Consider the following 24068-nt stretch of genomic DNA (forward strand, 5'->3'; position numbering starts at 1 on the left):
CCACTTATCACAACAACCTCCTCGCTATTGATATTATTATCATAAGTATTTAAGGTAGCGAAGCCAAGGCTTAATAGATTGAGACAATGTTGTTTCCTGGTTTTTGCACAATATAGATTTAATTCTGCAGAACACACTCGTCTTACTACAGTACAGCTCGGGTTATGTGAAATATAAAGCTACGGGATACAAATTTTCAATGATAGACACTTGTTTTTGAATCTGTTTGCAATTAAACATTTAAATTCTGAATTCAATAATCCCCCACCCCGTGCAGTCTACAGAGGGTTAACCAAGGCGATGAGTAACGCTATGATATTACAGGTCGCATCAGAGCTTTATGAAATATAATTGTTAGAAGGTTGTTTTTTTTTTTTAGTTTTAGTTTAGTGTTGTATGACCGAGCTGTCAATCACACACTTTACAGTCATGCCCCGCCATTGGGAAATAGTTTGTATAATCTTCCTTATACGACGTCGCTATGTTTTTGTATGCGGATGTTAATGGTTTACATCTAAACACGGAGGTCAGTAATGAAACACATTTTACTTATATATCTTTTTAGATTTGTTTGTAAATATCAATATTGAGTTGCTGTAAACAAAGGGTTTTTTCGTATTGTATATGCATACCCCAGTTCTAGACGTCAGAGTCTACAGCATCGAATGTTTCCTTCTATATTTGATCCTAACGTCACCATACATGTATATATTCATGTTATTGTCGTGTACATACGGAGAGGGTAGGCTAAGTTTTTGAAAATACGGAAATCATCGTTGAATGTGTAATGAGCTTAAAAATTATACCTCAGAATTAAAACAACATTAATCGACTTTATGTATTTCTCCAGTTTACGTAAGCTAAACAAACCGCGCCTTGGTGAATGTTAGAGTCGCTAAGATTATTAATTAAACTAAAACCTACTTCAAGCCATTAATTGCATATTGCAAATGGAGCGCATCAAGAAAAGGGTTACTCAATAATCCAAGATTTCTGTAGTTTAAGGTCAGCCCACTCGATTATCGTCATCAGATTAACGTTTGTTTCTGAACTTCAAATCGATTCATCTCGGCAACATCAGAGTTCCTTTACCAGACTTCAGGTAGAGTCATCATTAGAAATGCTGTGAGGATATTGTTTATCATCGCGATTTAATTTCTCGTTTCTGTAATGTCGAGATTTTAATACGAAATCAATAGAGAGAGCAGACAAAAAAGAAATTCCCAGCTGGATTCTTTAAATGTATTGTGAGCTCGGAGACGTTAACACATGTAGTGGCGGGACAACGCGCGCGACAACGGTAGTAACAGAAGCGCGTGTAAGCACGTGCGTGGCTAGCTACATCCGTTTGTATTGTAACACGTGGCCTACACTATTGTAAGACAGATGTGTTGACTAGAAATCGTTGTAGCAGAACGAGAGGGTTCAGATATACTTGTCATCTATCATCGGTGTTGGATCGAGTGAGTACCTTTGAGTGTTTTGGGCAGCTGACGTGTTCTACATTTTCACCGTAATGGGTGTTTGATTTAACAATAAACAAAAACGTCAAGGTTGTGTAATTTTGGGGGACTTGATCGTTAAATCTGGCTGTCTCGATTGACTGTGTGCACAGTACGGAACGCTCTGGAGTAAAGTGAGATGTAGCCGGGCGATCTGTAAAAGGAATTCTTCTTTGTTACATTAGGACAATTTTCTGCTCTACGGAAATTTTCAAACGATTTTAGTACAACGGATTTAATGTTTCAAAACAGTTTTACACAGGGTAAGTCTGCCTAAAAAATACACGACGCTCATATATTTTCCTTAGAATTTATATTTCATGGATTGTGGTAAAACTATTCATCAAGAAAAGGCTTTATTGAACGAAAGGGTTATGAACATAAGGCCAGTGACATCCGAGGTATTGTTGACGAGAAATCAACAAACGGAAATTAACTGGCGAGAATGTACATAATGTTAATTTAGTTGCATGTAACTTGCATACCCGTCATTGTCGTTTCACACACCGCACGTGCATCAGATTATATAGTATATATAAATAGCAAGAGTAAAAGCGTACATAGCTGAACAAATACAAGAGTATTCTCTCGAGGCTCCAATGAATTTGTTTGATAATCATATATTTTAAATGGGCGAACCCGAATTTTAAATCACGATCCGTGTCTCCCAATTGCGTGTTATTTAAATAATCCGTATTTTAAATTTCGAAAATACTGGTAATTTTGACTTTTAACTTTTGAAGGTCGGATAATTTTATTGTTATTATAAACTTATGTGTAAATCATATCCCCTACAGAGTTAATGAATCTTTACTTTATATATATACATAACTATACATGGTAAGGACATTAGGGGGACTGGGTATCTGTCGAGAAGGGACGCCATAAACTAAGCTGTTTGTTCCATTAACGCGTTATCTCGGACTAAAAACCGATGTTGCAGACTTTGTATAATTGCTATTCGATTCTCTAACCCCGAAGACTTCGAACTGGAAGGTCAAGGTCGGTCCTCTAACATTGATTAACATGAAAAGCTTCAGTCTTAATCTCGTTTTGCATTTTTGACACTCCCTCTACCCTCTCAATAAAGTAACTTTTAACATAATCTACAATCCGTGTTTCCGCTTGTTACGGTCGGAGCTGCTATTTAAACTATTTTGCAATCGTTACTTGAATGTAAGGGAGCTTTTTCGTTAGAAATATTTGAACTTAACATTATATAAAAAGCATTATAAATTTTTTTAAAACTTGTTATTCCACCGGGATATTTGTCGGCAATATAATTTTATGTGCTTGTCTTTTGTAGGTTTAAAGAGAAAGAGGAAAGTTCAGCACTAACACAGAGGAAAAAAACAAGTTGTTACAACATGAAATTCCGGATTTTACCTAAATGATAACACCTAAAATGATCAATTTCTTTGCTGAAATTACCATCTAATGAATAGTTGTGTGATTGGATACAGTGAGTCGTGGAGAAAGCATTGGTAGATAAAGGTAATAACACGTCATTACTGTCAACTCATGCTCTACTCCTAGATACTGTTCCCGATAGAGTGTTCTGTTGGTCCGCGGGTGGTATGCTGCAACGATTGAAATGGCTATTTATCGTATTCGTATGGATTTTACTCCAAAGAGAAACGTTTATAAACGGTCTGCCTTTAAATGGAACATTTTCATCTAGTATTTCACCCAACAATTCTACTGAGTCCTGGAATATTTCCATAAACACTCAGGCAAACCATTCCGAAAATTCTCCAAATAGAACCACGCTGCTTAGTTCCTTCCAAATAAACTCCTGGCTCCTCCCAAAAAAAGATCGCCAATCTCAGTATGTGAACATTGTCCTGTTACCAGTCGGTGCTTTGGTGTGCTTTATTGTCATGATATTTCTGCGGTGTTGCACGTGGCAAAGAGAGGACCAAAAGTTCAAAGATCGCGGTTGTAGTTATGATGTCACTAATTACGTCATTTTAACTCAGGGTGATGCAGACTACAGTGACGTGGACATGAGATCAGAAACGTTGTCTAACTATGACACGGTGAATTCTCACATCTCGGGCACACCCAAAAGCCCGTGGCGTGTACATTCAGCGATGCCTTCATTTGTATCTCTTCAAAGCCGCATTGATTCTCAAATGTACGATACCGTGACATCTTATCGATCTTACCTACAGAGTCCCCAGGGCAGAAAGACATTCAATTTTGATAAAAAAGATATCACGGAAAACGATACTTTGGTTAGTGGCAAGCAGACCCCACAAAGACCGCGAAAAATTCCAGGAACTCGATTTTCAATTGTGCCAGCTCTCGATAATTATATGCGTTTGAAAAGTTTGAATAAATCTCCTTCACAACCAGCTTCCCCTAAACTTCATCGCATGGCATCGGAATCACCGGACACTCTGTCATCTAACGGATCGGAAACCGGTGTAGTGCCGCGAAGATACAAGAAAAGCCGAGTGTCCTTCACAGAGAAAAGTAAAGATTGCGGACCTAGCAAGCGTCCAAGAAAATGTCAGTCGGTCGATGTACAAACTCAAGTGGACCTTCGTCGAAGTAAAAGGGCTTCTCAGAAATCAAATATCACAACAACCTCATCGGTTGCAACAGAGATTGTTGACTGTGTCAATACGGAAGACAAAAGTACGGATAAAAGTACACGTCAAAGCTTTGTGTCACAACATTCGAAAACTGATTTAAATAATATTGTTAACAATAACACGTGCTTCAAATTTGAAGCAGAAGTTTATGCCGAACAGAAACCCCAAATCGATTGTGTGGGGTGCGATATGGAAAGTGGTCCCTCAGCAGAAGACAAAGAAAACTTTAAAAACCTTCATTCTAAAGGCCAAAATTATAAAATTACGGATGTGAACGGTGTTTTAGAAGCCACTCCAATTGAATCTGTTTGTAACAGAATTTCTCACTCTGTACCTGTTACGGGAGCCCGTACAGAGATTCAAATAAACATCACCTCTAATCCCCATGAAGACGTCCCCTCATATGAGAGGCAGACGACTCCGATGACGTCATCTCTCCTGTGTTGCCCTAGCATTCCGCCCAAAACCAAATCCGAAACAGACTTGTTTAAAAACAACAATAACAACTCCTCAACGGAAAATCTTTGCCGGAGGAAAAGTTGTGACATTATTCAAAAATCACTGGGCAAAAACGCCAAAATTTCTCCTATTGGTGTTCATCAGACAAAGTGTTTCTGTGATATCAGTAGAAAGTTTTCCCTAGGTGCCATATCAAACGGTTCCCCTTCCATTTTCAAGCCTAAAAATATTGGGAATTCTTTGTCCTCCATGAGGGACATTTTGACTATGCGAAAAAAGAATTACGCACAAACCGCCAATATGCTGCAAGCACCAGAGAACATGGAGACTGTTTCAACGTTTTAATGAAGATATGAACATGTTCATCATTATTTCACTTTTACCTTATTGAATATTTCAGCGCGTCGTGCACTTTGGCTTGATAGTGCCGTTCCTGTGAATTTATTACCCGAAAACAAAGCACTGCGTATGTAGATAGAATTAATATGTTGGAGGATAATTCTGTATGTTTCAAGCTTGATTGTTGTATATGTACTTATCCAGCTCTCGTACTCAAAATTAATAGCAACGTTTTACAACATCAAGACCCTCCGGCAGCATATGCACGATATACATCCCTATACGAGTACTTTTGTTGGATTCTTAATCCTGAGAGTCGGATCAATTTGAAAGCTATATATGTAAAACATATTACACATTACATCTCTGTTGAATGTCAGTCTATCTATAAGGAGATGTTAGCAGACAATTTGAATTTCATCACGTACATTCACAATTCAGGCGAAACTTTTGACCGACATTGGGTACTTTTGATAGGGCGTGATTATATTATATTGCCAGTCAATAACTGTTGACTTTATTTTCACAGATTTAATGTGCTTCAACTCAATTGCCGCGTTTATCCCGCCTCTTTCATATTTTGATACGGTTAATTTATGTCTAGGGATTTTTTTTTAAAAAAAAAAAAAAAAATAATCTCTAGAGTGCGATGGCAATATTCCGGAATTGGGCCGTGTTATATCTGTGTTAATCTACCTGTATGGGTAAATCTGACTTCTTTAGAAATATAAAACACTGTCTCTTTCTACTAAAAATAAAAGTGTATCTTTTTCACGGAAATAGAACAGGCTACAGCTGAAACATCAAAGTCATGCACAATTTACAAAGGCAATAGCGCACAAAATAGAACTGTGTTTCCTGGAAGTCAATGAAGATGATTGTAAAAATATATCTAAAATTATTTTGGGGAGAATTCGGAAGTGGTTCAAGTTAATTCACATTTGGGTTTGAAGTATATACAAAGAGCATTGTGTTTTGTGCGTTGTACTCCCCCACTTTTACAATTGGCAACAACAATGAAAGGCAGTTTTATGAGAAATCCTAACTTTCTGATTGTAGCAAAACAATCCTCTAGGCTTAACCGCTACTATGGATCATTAATAAGTGTCTAGGAAGAGTGCTTAACACAGATACAAAATATAGACTAGAATTTGTGTTGAACTTCGATAACAGTTGATAAGATTGCTTTTGCCAATTGTCTAGTAGAATAGACATGTTTTGTTACATTCCGAAGGAACAGGGAGTTGTGCGTGATATCAATGGCAACAGTTTAGATATTGTAGCTTATAAACATCTGATTTTTCTATTGTTTAATAAGTTATCATTTATTTCTATTGCATTATAAATGTGAAATATAATGCAATGAAATTAATGTGAGAATAATGAATACCGTATTCAGTATTCAATTCTGTAATTTACATTGTACATTTTATACATTTACCGATGAAATTTCTCGATTTAGGATTTTTATTGATACATTGTAGTAAAGCGATTTTTTTTTAAGTCTTTCTATAAATTTGCAATAATTTGAATGAAGACAGAGAATTGATATGTCGCGTTGGTTTTCTCTCTGTTTATCAATGCTGATTGTATTGTATAATATTTTGTAATGGCTCACAAGCCTTGGATTTCCTACAACAAGTGGCATTGTATTTGTAGGATTCGCTGACATTTTAGCACACATAGAATGTTGTTACATTAATTTTGAGAACATTTCTAATTAGTTTTACCTCATTTATAAAGGTATTAACCAATTTTGTGTTCAGTCTTAATGTACACCATGTTGGAGAAAATTGTATGAGAAATTGGACCATTTTGAACCGTTTCTATTGGAGAAAACCGTTGTACATGCTGTTTTGATATTTGATTGGAATTGTATGGCGTACTTCGCAATTTTGTTGACTTAATAAATAAAATTATTTTTATAGAAATATATACTGAATCGTTTGTACATATTTTTGCTTGAAACCAACACCATTTGTGGACGACTGTTGGTGCTATGGATAAGATGAAGATAACGAAAAGCGATCAATCCTATAAAGAATACTAAATTAAGAGTAGGACAAATACGGACCCCTGTATATACCAGTGGTGGGATCAGGTGCCTAGGAGGCGTTAGCATCCCCTGTTGACCGGTCACACCCACCGTAAGCCTTATATCTTGATCAGGTAAACGGAGATTCAGTATATGTAAAGAACAACTTAAGAACAATTAGTATGAAACACGTCGGTCAGCATTCGAGCTAATGACAGGTTGTATTTGCAGATTATATTACTATAAGAACCAGAACTACATTTCATCTTTTGTTGAAAAAAAACCAACCAGACGGGAAATGAAAAAATATCGTTTTATTGATGGACATATAACGAAGCAACGAATGATGGGACTTTTAAGTTAAATTAAAATTTACATGTTTATCGAATACTCCCTATTACAGTCCCGTCAGAGTTATCGCGCTTTGATGACTCTTGCGCGTCAATGAACAAGTCTCGCGAGCAAGTGCGAGATTACCGGGATATAAGCAAAACATAGATAGCCCCCCTTTTTTAAATATATATATATATATATATATATTTAAAAAGCATGGTGTCATGGTAAAATTACCATTAGTAAAATTGCATTAAAACAAATCTAACACTAATATATAAAACTAATGTGTTTTTGAACGCCATCACATCTATTTCAAAAATTCCAAATATTGATTCCGAATTCCATTGACATTTGTAACTTTTTAAGTAGCTTAGATGAAGTTCGGAATCATAATAGTTGTGTTAATTATAGAGTTATAGACGTCTCAGAATTTAAAAAAAATTGCAGTTTGACAGATGGATAATTTATTTCAAAATATCTTTACATGCATGCTTCCAAAGTCCATGTCATATGAACCTGCACTAATTGTATGATAAAATATCTTCATAGTCTGACAGAATAACTTTAAAAGCATATGAATCCCATCATTTACAAGAAAATTTCTTTATGTTGGATGTGCATAGGTTTCTTCCTTTACAGTTCTTCTTGTGGTTGATGCTTTATATCGGTCAAATTTAGCAAATTCAGTACCTGTGCTCCCTCACATAGTATAAGAAGTTTGTGTTTTTTCTTGTTAAAATAATTAACTTCTTTTAACTTTAGAATTTTGATCTGTGTTGTGGTTTGCAGTTGATTTTAATTCATGTTCAATGCCAAATTACGTGCGCCTAATGTTTACGTTGTCCCGGTAGCACGACTTTACGCGCCTTTAATTTGAAGAGTTCCACTGATGGAAATCACAAGTATTGTTTTTTAAACCAACACTGTTGCATTATGTAACAGAGGTTGTTATACACTTTAATTTTTTTCTGTATAAAACTAATACGAATTAAAACCATTTTAATAGTTAAGCTAACTCTCATGCTCATGGTCTATTAGCAGTCATAGGCTGCCCTATTTCTATTGGCTACAGAAGTCACGTGGTCCTCGGTCTGCTGCTTTGTTTACGTGATGACGAGATTCACTGATTTGACTGCTGATGAAATACAAAATTAATTAGATGAAACGCAGAACAGAAACACGAAAAATGTAATTATCAATTAGGATATTGGGTATGTCTTTTTATACTAGTGGAATCGATGATCAATGTACTCAATCACACTGTTCCGTTAAAAGTTCAAAGTCAACAAACCATGTGCATCTTGTAAAACAACTTAGAAATGAAGATTATAGCAAAACAGTTGTAGACAGGGTCTGAGGACAACGACTGTTTTGTTTGACACAAGAACGGATCTGTGCCCTCAACCAACTTTATACTATCCCCTCTGGTGAGGGTCGAACCGGGGACTTCTGGCACGATTTCAGCTTCTTGCTCTTTCGATCGAGCTAGTAGGATTGATTGATTGTATCTTGCTTAACGTCCCTCTCGAGAATTTTTCACTCATATGGAGACGTCACCAAGATCGGTGAAGGGCTTCAAATTCCTACTGTGACATGGGACATCTGTTTTTAAGGTCATCTCCGAGGACCCGTGACATTCACACCTTGTGCTGAGCGTTTGACAATGGAGTTGTCACTACCTGTTTTAACGACTTGGGTCTGTCGCGGCCGGGATTCGAACCCCGACCTTCCCCGTGCGGAGCGAAAGCTCTAACCTCTAGGTCACCGCGGCCATGTATCTAACACCACCACACTGATATCACAGTTATGGGCGTCATAATGAGGAGCTTCAATAATGGATAAGGTACATAAAAATTTGCAGTTCTTGTTTTCTATTTATACGTTTATACTTCCAGATGACTCAAGAAAAAAAAAATTTGCGATAGTCTCTTTTGAATCAGTTTTTTCTGTAATATTTTCCGTGTGTTAGTTTAGAGAGTGAAAACTTGAGTAGATTATTTTTGCCGCTTTCCCACATTGTTCTTCTGTGATTTCTTGAATTATCTCAAAAATCTTGTATTAAGACGTGCCAATTCAAAATGCCATGTACAACAATGCCAAATACCTAAAATCTGTTCTCATTGAAAAGACAAGCAACATGTTGTATGCAATTTCGATATTCTTTTGTTTTTTGTGCAATCGTTGCAATTCATACATGTAAGATCTATCAACATAGAAAAAACAAAGCGAGATGAAAAGAAACAACCAATGTTATCCTCCAAAACATTTACCGTCTGTCTTATACGGAACCAACCAACGCTATCCTATACGGAACCAACCAACGCTATCTTATACGGAACCAACCAACGCTATCTTATAACGAATCAACCAACGTTATCTTATACGGAACCAACGAACGCTATCCTATTAGGAACCAGCCAAGGCTATCATATTAGGAACCAGCCAACGTTGTCTTACATGGAACCAACCAACGCTATCTTATACGGAACCAACGAACGCTATCCTATTAGGAACCAGCCAAGGCTATCCTATTAGGAACCAGCCAACGCTATCTTATAAAGAACCTGTCAACGCTATCTTATTAGGAACCAGCCAAGGCTATCTTATATGGAACCAACCAACGCTATCTTATTAGGAACCAGCCAAGGCTACTTTATTAGGAACCAACAATGCTACCTTATACGAAACCAATCAACACTATCTTATTAGGAACCAACCAACGCTATCTTATACGGAACCAGCCAACGCTATCTTATACGGAACCAACCAACGCTATCTTATTAGGAACCAGCCAACGCTATCCTATTAGGAACCAGCCAACGCTATCTTATAAAGAACCTGTCAACGCTATCTTATTAGGAACCAGCCAAGGCTATCTTATATGGAACCAACGAACGCTATCTTATTAGGAACCAGCCAACGCTATCCTATTAGGAACCAGCCAACGCTATCTTATAAAGAACCTGTCAACGCTATCTTATTAGGAACCAGCCAAGGCTATCTTATATGGAACCAACGAACGCTATCCTATTAGGAACCAGCCAAGGCTATCCTATTAGGAACCAGCCAACGCTATCTTATAAAGAACCTGTCAACGCTATCTTATTAGGAACCAGCCAAGGCTATCTTATAAGGAACCAACCAACGCTATCTTATTAGGAACCAACCAACACTACTTTATTAGGAACCAACAATGCTACCTTATACGAAACCAATCAACACTATCTTATTAGGAACCAACCAACGCTATCTTATACGGAACCAGCCAACGCTATCTTATACGGAACCAACCAACGCTATCTTATTAGGAACCAGCCAACGCTATCCTATTAGGAACCAGCCAACGCTATCTTATAAAGAACCTGTCAACGCTATCTTATTAGGAACCAGCCAAGGCTATCTTATATGGAACCAACGAACGCTATCTTATTAGGAACCAGCCAACGCTATCTTATTGGGAACCAGCCAACGCTATCCGATTAGGAACCACACGAATCTTTCCTACGTGACATATTAATAATGCATATACTATAATCGAAAAGAACTGTTTCTATTGAAAGCAAACGTGACCAGCGTAAAATAGTACATAACAATTAGTACTCTATCGCAGTATGAACACTAATAATCAGCCTATCTACCTCATGATACTGGAATAAGTTTTACCAGTTCCGTTGTCGTGTCATGGCCACGTAGGTAGGTAGCGATTGCTCATTCGCCAAACGCTCGGAATTCAGAAGTGAGAATTACGAGTCTTTCGGATATGACATTAAAAACGAAGGTTCTGTGTCGCGGCAGGCATTGGCACGTTAAAGAAACCTCTCTGCTAAGCATAGGTCTAATTCTGTGATATTTCACCTTCAGTCGGCTCGATGGGACGTCAAACAAAAAACCAGTTCTGTTGTGTAATGGCTGGCTGTTTCATTGGAATTTGGAATTCAAAATGATGATTCGTCTTTCTTGGATGAAATATATGGTAATTAGCATGTATATCAGCCCATTAACTGAAACTGTTACAGCGGCCTACCAATGTAAAAGAAAAACTGTCAAGGATTCAGTAAATCATTGCACATGGAATAGCAGGATAAAGCGAACGTTCTACATAGACACCATTTTGAGACATCAAAGCTGAAAATAATATCGATCTTTGAAGAAGAAAAAAAACCATTCTCACAAAATTGCTGACTCTGTGTGAATGTCATTCACATTCCTGTAATTATAGTTCTGTGCCACGTGGTCTGAAATCTTAGATGGATTTCTTGACATTTCCTTGCAGTCTGTTGCCTTCAGTGATATGTATATTCTGCTGGTCAATGTCTTAATTTGAAAACGAGGCCGAAACTAAGAAATGTGGACTCCAGTTTTAAAGTAGTCATGCATTACTGACCTCTGAATATTAAATTAACATATACATAAATAGCATATCAATATCTATATATACACAAAAATGAAGTGCAGCAAAACAACTAATAACCTTTAAATATCATCTAAAGGGAACAGCTTGTGATTTCCATTTGATATGGACGAAATGGGATTCAGCCACAAAAATCAAACTAATGAGCTTTTGAAAATTATCAAAAGGGGACAGCTTGTGATTTTCATTTGATTTTGTGATTTTTATTCAATTTTGTTAGATAACAAAGACCGAATAAAACGGAAACAGCATCTAAACTAAGGTTTGATTTAGAATTATGACCCGCACTCTTTTCTCTCTTTTTTTCAAGCTCGGTTTAGTATTGGAACTTTTAATGAAATTGAAAACAATGGCAGAAGCCATTTACCAATCCCACAGGTCCTATTTCACAAATCAACTCACCATTAGAACATATAAGTCGGTATGTAGATTATTTTTACTCCCATCCTGCAAACATTGATCACTTGCATCAGGGATAGTTCATACAATTTCGTGATATTTGAACGTCTTTTATCAACACTGAGTGTTTACTGGTCAGTTGGTCTACATCAATACGTGCATACACGTCGAAGAACTTATATCGGTCATCTGAAGTTTAAAAACGCCTACATTGATTTGAAGAAAACAGGATGTATGATTCCAGCGCCACCTTCGAGGAATGAGAGTACCAAACCCCCGTATGCGTAACCCGGACGCAGTTTACCCAAGATTGAGCGGAGGTATAAATGTCTAGGTGTTGCGTGATTGGCTAATATCAAGAGTGAAATTATTTGGAATTGAAAGAAATATTATAGAGGTTCAAATTAATTGTCAGGATGAAAAATTATCGCACAAAATCGAGAAATGACTGAGGAAATTACCATGATGGGGGTGTACTTTAAATGAAGTGTGTAATTTACAGCAGATTGCTAGGTGTTGTAAAAAAGTACAAATATGGCCTATAAAAGGTACGGGGCCCTATATATTTTTTGTCGTTTTTTATCAACACTTGGAATGAACTTTGAAATGTTTGTGGTTATTTGTTTAAAATTGATATAGTTAATTAGTGAGAGGGCCAAAGGTTAGCATTGAGGTCTATGGGAAATGAATTGGTACTCTTTTCCCTATAGACAGAGCTTTAACAAATCAGGATGTGTGATTCCAGCGCCACCTTCAACAGAGTTTTAACAAAACCGGATGTGTGATTCCAGCGCCATTTTCAACAGAGCTTTAACAAAACAGGATGTGTGATTCCAGTGCCACCTTCTACATAGCTTTGTTGTCTTCTGAGACTTGCATAAGAAAGCAATATCTTCGTATTCATTTCCGTTTTATATAAACAAACAATTGGGTGTGCCATGGGTTTTAAATATACCCCACCTGTATGTGACATTCGCTTAGATCAAGTCTCGGATGAAGTCATCGGTAAATTTACAGAGGAAGATAAAATGATTTATTAATTTGTTATGGTTGCTCTCGTGATGATGGATTTATCATTGGTATGGATCAGAAACTGAGAATCTTGAGCTAATCGCGAAATTGGGACCATTATAAAACAGATTCATTTTATCTTTAAAGTTATCATTTGATTGCAAATATCATGATCAGGATCCGAAGTAATCGATTAAGCATTTTTATTTCATTAATAGTTTTGTACTAATTAAATCTGTCAAAACTGTGGTTTCCCCATTGCAGGATAGGGAGGGCGAGTTAGATATCAGGATAGGGAGAGCGGGTTAGGTGGCAGGATAGGAAGAGCGAGTTAAATGTCAAGATAGGGAGGGCGAGTTAGATGTTGTTTCTGTTTCACTAAGTCTTTGTTTATATAACAAAATTAAATCAAAATCACAACCAACCAACCAACCTCCACCCCCTTATTGAGATCTAAAGGTTATCATTATCATCATTTGTTGTATCTCATTCCATTTTTTCTTGTTTCGTGTTTTACACATAACCTGAAAACATGAAACAAGGCAAAAGTACTTTGAGAGATAAAAACCTTTAATTTGCTATAACCCATAAAATACTGTTTGTCTCTGTTGTTCCAGCCAATAAAATGACGGGAAGCTGACCGTCAAGGAAGACAATCGAAACATGCACCGCATCCCAAAACTGATTACTGCAAACATCCACAGAAGGAACTATCGCAATGTCCTGGAGCTAAAGTCTGGATTACTGCAAACATCCACAGAAGGAACTATCGCAATGTCCTGGAGCTAAAGTCTGGAAACGGCAGAATTACGGACACAACGCAGAATATTATTCCGTTTCGTGAGGAAATTCTAAACAAAATAAATATAATTGACAAAGATTGTACAATTTTAGAATCGTGAAGGATTTATATCTTAGAACGGCCAACCCCGCGGGGGGTGTGTACCTATACTAACATGTATAAATGAAATTGTGTGCGCGCGGTAAAATGATTCTCAAGAAAATTACAAGAAGTACAGATTTACAGGTGTATGGAAAGTTTGGCTTCGTTACCGAACCAGATCTGAATAAACAAGATGTGTAGGCTTTAAATCGTTCATTAGAATTTAACTCAAGTCAGACACAATGCGATATCAGATGATTTAATCAGACAGATGAAGTCAAACATTCATTGTCAGACCTGGATCTTGTTTCCTTTTAAACATTTCGATCGTTGTAGTTGTAGACGCGCAGTATCCTTAACCTTTAACCTTGTCATAACCCGTGTACTATACAGCTGAAGGGTCAAAGCTATAAGTGACAAATTGACTATATATAAGGGTCAAATTGTCCAACGTTGATCTTGACCACAGTCCATATGCATAGTGTTTCACAAACACATCTTGTTCTGTTTTTTCTTCTTTGTTCACTCCCAACCGATTTTTCAATTCATCATAAATCGGTTGTCGTAGTTTTTTAAGACAGTAATATGAAACATTTGTTAGAGTAACATTTATTACCAGCTTAACCTATCAAATGAAAATAGAGAGCAAGCTAAATCTTCTTTTCATGATTTATTTCTTTCAAAACGTTCCGAAGTATCAGATCACGTGAGGAGGATACGCAGTTTAGCATTGTGACTCATGAACCTCCTCCAACGATTTTCAGTTTCCGTGGGGGCTGTTCACCTGTACACAAGTAACCCGAGAATGCGCTCTACACAACAGTAATGACACATTGTGTAAAGGGCACCGCGAGAAAAAAAGCATCTATTTTAGAAAACGATTAGCGCAGAGTGAAAAGAAATACTATTAATATATAAACGTAAATGATATTTTTCGCATTTCATCGGCTTTTTCTAGCCTACACTTTTGTGTTGCCACAAAACATGAAAGACATATTTCTTAACATCAGCGCATTATAGATCCATTTTTCGTCTCTTTGACCCACTTTTGGCATTTACCTGGGTTTATTTTATTGATCAGCCCTCATTATCTATACAGTGGGAGACACCCGACTCTCAGAGGAACATCTTGTAAGCCAGGATATACATCTATACAGTGGGAGACACCCGACTCTCAGAGGAACATCTTGTAAGCCAGGATATACATTCATGTTCACAGGGATAATAGTACCCTACCGCTAAGTTTCATATTCTCACAAAGAACAAAATGAATCCAGGCTCTTCAAAAGTCAAGGTTGACAATCATAACTGTGTGTGTGATATTTCGAAATATTTCATTTTTCTATGTCAGAAATGTTCTTGTCTGCTATGTAAACTACCAGATCGTTAGAGAATTCATCAAGGTACTAAATTCTTTCAAGCAGAAATCCACAGACTTTTAACCAGAACACTGTACATGTATTTCGTAAAGTTACTCAACAAAAATCCCAATCATATAGAAGGGCCTCGTTGTGCTATACACACTTGAGAGGGCTCGTTGTTTGTAAAAGGAAACTCGTTATGAAAGTGGGCTTTCTGTTTGAGGGAGAAATCGACAATGGCTGTCTCTTCATTCTCATGCACTGAATTACAATATCGAAAGAGTGTCTAAAAGATGATAATGGACTTTGTGATTGAAAGCCTCGCTACCAGACTCAATACTAATTTAGAGAGAGATTCTCGTTATAATGCTAAATAGATGCTCGCTGTAATAGCGGACTCACTACTTTAGATAGATCCTTACTGTAATAGCTGGTTCACTATAATAGCGGCGTGATTGTTCTATTGACTGACTGTGATAGCGGTGTGATTGTTCTATTGATTGACTGTGATAGCGGTGTGATTGTTCTAGTGATTGACTGTGATAGCGGTGTGATTGTTCTAGTGACTGTGATAGTGGTGTGATTGTTCTAGTGACTGACTGTGATAGTGGTGTGATTGTTCTAGTGAGTGACTGTGATAGCGGTGTGATTGTTCTAGTGACTGGCTGTGATAGCGGTGTGGTTGTTCTAGTGAGTGACTGTGATAGTGGTGTGATTGTTCTAGTGACTGACTGTGACAGTGGTGTGGTTGTTCTAGTGAGTGACTGTGATAGTGGTGTGGTTGTTCTAGTGACTGAATGTGATAGCGGCGTGATTGTTCTAGTGGTTGTGATAGTGGTGTGATTGTTCTAGTGAGTGACTGTGATAGTGGTGTGATTGTTCTAGTGACTGACTGTGATAGTGGTGTGATTGTTCTAGTGACTGACTGTGATAGCGGCGTGATTGTTCTAGTGGTTGTGATAGTGGTGTGATTGTTCTAGTGACTGACTGCGATAGCGGTGTGGTTGTTCTAGTGACTGACTGTGATAGCTGTGTGATTGTTCTAGTGATTGACTGTGATAGTGGTGTGATTGTTCTAGTGACTGACTGTGATAGCGGCGTGATTGTTCTAGTGGTTGTGATAGTGGTGTGATTGTTCTAGTGACTGTGATAGCGGTGTGGTTGTTCTAGTGACTGACTGTGATAGCTGTGTTATTGTTCTAGTGATTGACTGTGATAGTGGTGTGATTGTTCTAGTGACTGACTGTGATAGCGGCGTGATTGTTCTAGTGGTTGTGATAGTGGTGTGATTGTTCTAGTGATTGACTGTGATAGCGGCGTGATTGTTCTAGTGGTTGTGATAGTGGTGTGATTGTTCTAGTGACTGACTGTTATAGCGGTGTGATTGTTCTATGATTGCCTGTGGTAGCAGTGTGATTGTTCTAGTGGCTGGCTGTGATAGTGGTGTGATTGTTCTAGTGACTGGCTGTGATAGCGGTGTGGTTGTTCTAGTGACTGACTGTGATAGCGGTGTGATTGTTCTAGTGACTGACTGTTATAGCGGTGTGATTGTTCTATGATTGCCTGTGGTAGCAGTGTGATTGTTCTAGTGGCTGGCTGTGATAGCGGTGTGATTGTTCTAGTGACTGGCTGTGATAATAGTGTGATTGTTCTATTGATTGGCTGTGATAGCGGTGTGATTGTTCTAGTGACTGAATGTGATAGCGGTGTGATTGTTCTAGTGAGTGACTGTGATAGTGGTGTGATGTTCTATTGATTGGCTGTGATTGTGGTGTGATTGTTCTATTGATTGGCTGTGATTGTGGTGTGATTGTTCTAGTGAGTGACTGTGATAGCGGTGTGATTGTTCTAGTGAGTGACTGTGATAGTGGTGTGATGTTCTATTGATTGGCTGTGATTGTGGTGTGATTGTTCTATTGATTGGCTGTGATTGTGGTGTGATTGTTCTATTGATTGGCTGTGATTGTGGTGTGATTGTTCTAGTCACTCACTATGATAGCGGGAAACTGACAAAGTCTTTTTAAAAATCAAATATATAAACACTTTCATTTCCTAATAATTTCTACACTACTGTTTTGCAAATTTCACAAGTTTTGATGTGGTTGTTTACAATTAGGAACCTATTTCATAAGATTCCGTGTCACAGTGCACGTTTTTACAATGAGAAATTCATTTCATAAGATTTCGTGTTAAAGTCCACGTATTTGTATAAATCAGGGACCCGATTTAATCAACATGATAGATCTGGGTTAATGGAATGTTGTGCTAGATTCACCGGGGTTTTTTTTATCTGAAATATCAGGTGAAACAGAAACATTGTATTGCTTCATTAGACGATATTAAATGATAGCTGTTGTTTCTTCTGTTATTGAACACCAAGCAATGCCTATATCTGTTCGGTTTTATGAAACAAGTCTGTGTATTTTGAGCTGATAAAAAGGATAGATAGATGGATAAAAGATGGAAGGTTGGATATATATATATATATGAGAGAGAGAGAGAGAGAGAGAGAGAGCGAGAGAGAGAGAGAGAGAGAGAGAGAGCGAGAGAGAGAGAGAGATGGCCAGACAGATAGATAGATAGATAGATAGATAGATATATAGACAGATGATCGATCAGCAGTCTGCCTCTGTTGGCGAGCGTCCTCGGGTGTATGGTATAACTTTTCCATCTTTTTCTTCAGTAACGGAATCTGCGTTCTTGGAGTGTTATCACAGTCTTGCTGGTTTTTACCAATGGCCTATGGATTATTTCTTAATGTCAACGTGGTAACATGTTTTCCAGTTCAGTCAGGACGAGCAACTTCTAACTTATTTTTTTCCAATTACCTCATCTTTTTTTTTACATCTCTGGAGAGACTTTTCAATTTGTCTCCTTGAGGGGCATTAGATTAATATAACACGTACGACCTCTGGCGGAACAATTGTGACTTCTGCTTTGATGAAATGTGACAGAATTTGTTTTGTTGCGGACGCCAAGGAAAATAAACGTTAGTATTATGACATAAAAAAATAATATTGAATATTCATGTTGGTGATTCATTTAATCTTCAAACTGACAAAACTTGAGTGAATAATCATTTTTGGTCTTGAATATGACAAGAATTCCTATATATGTATCCAGTAGCGTATATATAAAAAAAGAACCAATCGGGTGATTAGTGCATTTTGAGGTTAAATTTCATTGATTAAAAGAATTGAAGTTCAACTTTACATAAAAAACACAAGGTCTGCGAAAAAGCTTTATGATTTATCTGAATTTATATTTCACGAAATAAAATTGGAAATAGTTTATTTGTACTTTTAAACACGTGGGTGATAATTACAGTGTATGATGAAGGATAAAACACCTAGAGGGGTTATACATGTATTTAATAATTGCCTTTCTTGGCTGCCATAAAACTCAAAATTTCATTTCATAATGAGATCGTGTTCGATACAATTTCTCACATTTACAATCATTTATTCATAAGGATATACAACATCAAAAGTAACACAAATTCAGAACCCCATCTCTAATCGTTTTTTCATAATGTATATTGGATATTTATTTACTAATTTTAATATTTAAAAATGTAATCTTGAACGGAAACTTGGTCGCCATACGTCACCGCTTCTGATCGTTAGTTAAGGGGTTAAACATGGAAAATACACAAAAAATAGGAAATTGAAGAATTGTTTTACCCATGGATATGTGTACTGTCCAGTCCATCCTTAATATACAGGCGCCAACTCATTTTGATTTAATCATATGATGTGTCATACACGGAGAATTCTTATATATTTATAGTTAATCGCTGTGTCTCTGTCTGCATCCAGAAAGGAACATTATAGAAAGTTTGAAACTGGAGCCGTATTTATGTATGGGGTCTAGATTTTCTGGCTTTTATTTCCTTAGAGTAGAATCAGGATAGGAAAGAAGTCTACCAACCCACCGGATGTTTATCCTGAAGGCTGTTTGTCTCACAGTAGAGCAGAGATACAAATGTCTAGGTGTTACGTGATTGGCTAAAATCAAGTATGAAATCATTCCGATTTAAAAAGGAATATCGTAAATGTTTGAATAAATTGCTGGGATGACATATACGTGCACAATATTTATATTCAGTTCTTTTTCTTAAACATTCTTACGAATTGAAACTGAAGGTTAATTATCTCATCATAAATTTTTGAAACAGGTTACTCACTACGCATGAATACACTTGAACTAATCTACATATGCAGTAGGCTAACCACCGTTGTTTTACCAAATGTAATTAAAACGATTAAATGTCTTTCAGTTTTTGATAGATATGTGATGGTATACCTTGAGCCTGCTCACACACAGCTCTATTCAATATGCTCGTGTGAAGAGGCTTACAATGTACATAGCATCCCATTCAATGTACTTGTAAAATTCTAGGATAAATTTCCTTTATATATATATATATATATATATATTATGTCTTATTAATTACAATACTTCAAAGATATAAACATATACTGACATTCGGTTGAATGGGCTTGACAAGTCTTTAAATAATTCAAATCCTCTAACTATATGGTGGTAAATCTTTCAGAGTTGTATGTACGTGAAAACTTTCTCTAAAAAGAATCGCAGCATATTATTTATAACTATTTTATTGATAGCTGTGTTTAATTTGGGTATTTCAATTTTCATCATTTGGCGGAGTTGTTACTGTTCCCTAATAGAGCTAAGTTTTAAAATTCCAATTCAGAGTTAAAGAAATCTATTATCACCTCAAACTTTAAATGTATTCAACGTAGATCGACAGAAAGATAAATTTAACAGGATTATCAGCATAATCCATTACTGAAAAGACCAAAGTTCCAGAACCCAAGTTTATCTACAGCTACCCACACTACCGCGGGATGTTTTATGCTCTTTGGTTGTTTGGCTTTTTATATGCACAAATTGGACGATATCATTTTTCACCAGAATAATGCTGAACCGCTTCTGGAATTTGGTATACATGTACTACATGTAATAACGCCACCTAGTGTCACTGAATGCGATAATTTGTTCAGATATTTTAAAACGCATAAGTACTTTAAAATAATCTAACAATGGATATTTAATGGTAAATTATGAATTTTATCATGCTTTACCATTCGAAAGTTAAACTGTTTTCAGTAAGATAATTAAATTCACCAGGATGCTCGTGTGAGATAGTCAAAATCACCAGGATGCTCGTGTGAGATAGTCAAAATCACCAGGATGCTCGTCTGACTACTAACGTGTCCCTGGTGTATCCAAACATCAGACAAACAAAAGGCTGTTCTTAACCATTATATACCCCGGACACATTTATTTACATCATGGACACATTCATTTACATCATGGACACATTCATTTACATCATGGACACATTCATTTACATCATGGACAGATCCATTTACATCATGGACACATTCATTTACATCATGGACACATTCATTTACATCATGGACACATTTATTTACATCATGGACACATTTATTTACATCATGGACACATTCATTTACATCATGGACACATTTATTTACATCATGGACACATTTATTTACATCATGGACACATTCATTTACATCATGGACACATTTATTTATATCATGGACATATTTATTTATATCATGGATGGATTTAAATTTTTCATACACAGATTTAGTTATACCTGGGACAGATTTAGTTATAACATAGACAGATTTAGTTATATCATGGACAGATTTAGTTATACTATGGACAGATTTAGCTATATCATGGACAGATTTAGCTATATCATGGACAGATTTAGTTATATCATGGACAGATTTAGTTATATCATGGACAGATTTAGCTATATCATGAACAGATTTAGTTATACCATGGACAGATTTAGTTATATCATGGACAGATTTAGTTATACCATGGACAGATTTAGTTATACCATGGACAGATTTAGTTATATCATGGACAGATTTAGTTATATCATGGACAGATTTAGTTATAACATTGACAGATTTAGTTATATCATGGACAGATTTAGTTATACCATGGACAGATTTAGTTATACCATGGACAGATTTAGTTATATCATGGACAGATTTAGTTATATCATGGACAGATTTAGTTATATCATGGATAAATTTAGTTATAACATTGACAGATTTAGTTATATCAGTCAGTTGGAATTCCAATGGGCACGAATTGTGTTCCTTTGTTAGTTGACCTGTTTCTATATTCATATGAAGCAGAATTTATTCAAAACTTCTACGCGAGAAGAAAAAATCTCTTGCTCTGGCATTCAATTCGACATTTAGATATATCGACAACGTTTTGTCTATTAACAATAATAACTTTCATTCATATGTCGATTCGATATATCACGGCTCACGGCGGGTGTGACCGGTCAACAGGGGATGCTTACTCCTCCTAGGCACCTGATCCCACCTCTGGTGTGTCCAGGGGTCCGTGTTTGCCCAACTATCTATTTTGTATTGCTTGTAGGAGTTATGAGATTGATCACTGTCCGTTATCTTCCTCTTGCATCCCTGTGAGGTCGAAATAAAAGACACCACAGAGTCATCCACTTCTGCTTCATACTTAGATATCTTATTAAAAGTAGACATTAACGGCAAACTGACAACTCAACTGTGTGACAAACAGGGTGATTTCAGCTTCTCCATCGTCAACTTCCCATATTTATGTAGTAATGTTCCATTATCACTTGCATATGGTGTTTATATCTCTCGACTGATTCGATACGCAAGAGCTTGCTCTGCATATAGTCAGTTTTTAAATCGAGGCAAGCTACTGACAAACAAATTGATGGTGCAGGGGTTTCAACAGTCTCGATTGAAGTCAGTATTTCGCAAATTCTATGGTCGTTATAACGATCTAGATCGTCAATACAACCTATCATTAGGTCAAATGCTGTCTGACATGTTTCATACCGATTGTTAGGCCGTTCTTGGCACACTGATTTTGACAACGGATAACTCCGTATAACTAAACCTTCCATGATATAAATAAATATGTCCATGATATAGCTAAATCTGTCCGTGGTATCAATAAATCTGTCCATGAAAATGTTTAATCTATTTAGTTATATCGTGAACAGATTTAGTTATAATATGGACAGATTTAGTTATACCCGGGACAGATTTAGTTATAACATTGACAGATTTATTCATACCATGGACATATTCGACTATTCTGTAAACAGATTTAGATGTCCTACTGCAGATAAAAATCTAGGCATTTTATTTGACGACAAGCCGGGAATATGAGGTCATGTACCTCGTCAAGAATAGTGATACAAAATGGAGTAAAATAAACATTATCAACATCGCACTGCAGCAGGACATATTCGTTAAATGGAATCTTGGCAGAGTATATGGATTCACATTCCCTGTCAAAGTTTAGATATATATTTTGACAGGGAATGTAAGGCTCGGGAGATTATATTCTTTAACAGAGAATTAATGTGAGTCCATATACCCTGCCAAGAATCCAATTAACTAATACGATACCCATTATAGATTTGGTTACACCCGAGACAGTCACCAGGGACAGATATAGTTAGTTTGCCGTTAACATCCATGTTCAATTAAATATCCAATTATGAAGCAAATGTGAAAGACTCGGTGGTGTTTTTTTTTATTTCAAGTTCACTGGAATATATTGAATCAACTTGAATGAAAATGAACATTGTTAATAGATTAAACGTCGTCGATGTATCTAAATGTTGAAAAGGCCACGTCAAGAGATGAGTTGTTTTTTTTCTCATGTAGCAGCTTTTGAATAAATTCTGCCTCCTAAGAATTTAAAATCAGGTCAGCTAACAAAAGAGCACAATTCGTGTCTATGTGAATTCTAACAAAATATCGGAAGACTTGATCACCAAAGGCCAGTAGATATTATCAATGAGAAACTCCAGCATCTTTTTGATATCAACTTCATAGTACTTGCGCGTAGAATCAGAATGGTATTTGACAAAGTTTTTTGAATGACTGATCAAATGATATGAATATTTCATTGAAAAAGCAGCTGTCTATGATGTTAAAAAGCCTAGTTTTTTATTAATCGAGAGGAATAGTCATGTTAAGTATTGAAAAAGTCAGTTTTGATGCTGTTGATGTGGGAAACGTTTGTGATTTTAAATACAGTATCATAAAAGTACTTTTAAATTTTTTGAGAATCCACATTTGATTTACACGACTTCTTGCATATATATGTTGTGGTACAATACGTCTGAAGTTTTGCTTTCACGGCAGTTAATATTTCTGTGAGAAATAAAGTTAGGGTCTTGGTAGAATATTTACTGGATCCAGCTGTAAGGGTTTTTGCGAAGTTTTTGGAATCTATTATAGGTGCGGTAACTCATATATATTCGCCCAATTGACTGGAATTTCAAATGTGTTTAAAACTGAAGTTTGATTTTGAAGTTTTCGTCTTTTGAAAGGGAACTTTGCGTATAAGCTGAATTATCAAATGTGGAATTAATGCCAAGTTCGTTTAAAATACAGTTGTAATAATGAACCTTACAAACAAAGACAATGTTGTTACAAGCTTTCTCAGCTAGAACCAAACACATTCCCCATGTAACCTATCTAATTCTTTCATGACTTCTGGTTTACTAAACACATTCCCCATGTAAATTATCCAATTCTTTCATGACTTCTGGTTTACTAAACACATTCCCCATGTAAACTATCTAATTCTTTCATGACTTCTGGTTTACTAAACACATTCCCCATGTAAACTATTTAATT

General features: G+C 36.5%; 1 protein-coding gene across 3 annotated transcripts; it reads left to right on the forward strand.

Annotated features, from left to right (window-relative positions):
* The first annotated feature begins 278 nt into the window (after nucleotides 1–278).
* On the forward strand, nucleotides 279–6837 carry LOC125670517 (uncharacterized). 3 transcript variants are annotated; one of them, XM_048905733.2, is made up of 2 exons: nucleotides 279–526; nucleotides 2809–6837. In XM_048905733.2, the coding sequence occupies exon 2, from the start codon at nucleotides 3080–3082 to the stop codon at nucleotides 4904–4906; it is 1827 nt and encodes a 608-aa protein (XP_048761690.2). In that variant the 5' UTR covers nucleotides 279–526; nucleotides 2809–3079; the 3' UTR covers nucleotides 4907–6837. The 3 variants fall into 3 exon arrangements, with proteins under 3 accessions (XP_048761690.2, XP_048761681.2, XP_048761695.2); XM_048905724.2 differs by lacking the exon at nucleotides 279–526 and adding an exon at nucleotides 1275–1765; XM_048905738.2 differs by lacking the exon at nucleotides 279–526 and adding an exon at nucleotides 1275–1463.
* The last annotated feature ends 17231 nt before the right edge of the window (nucleotides 6838–24068 follow it).

The sequence above is a fragment of the Ostrea edulis genome, chromosome 1 (genome assembly GCF_947568905.1).
Source record: "Ostrea edulis chromosome 1, xbOstEdul1.1, whole genome shotgun sequence".
Taxonomy (NCBI): domain Eukaryota; kingdom Metazoa; phylum Mollusca; class Bivalvia; order Ostreida; family Ostreidae; genus Ostrea; species Ostrea edulis.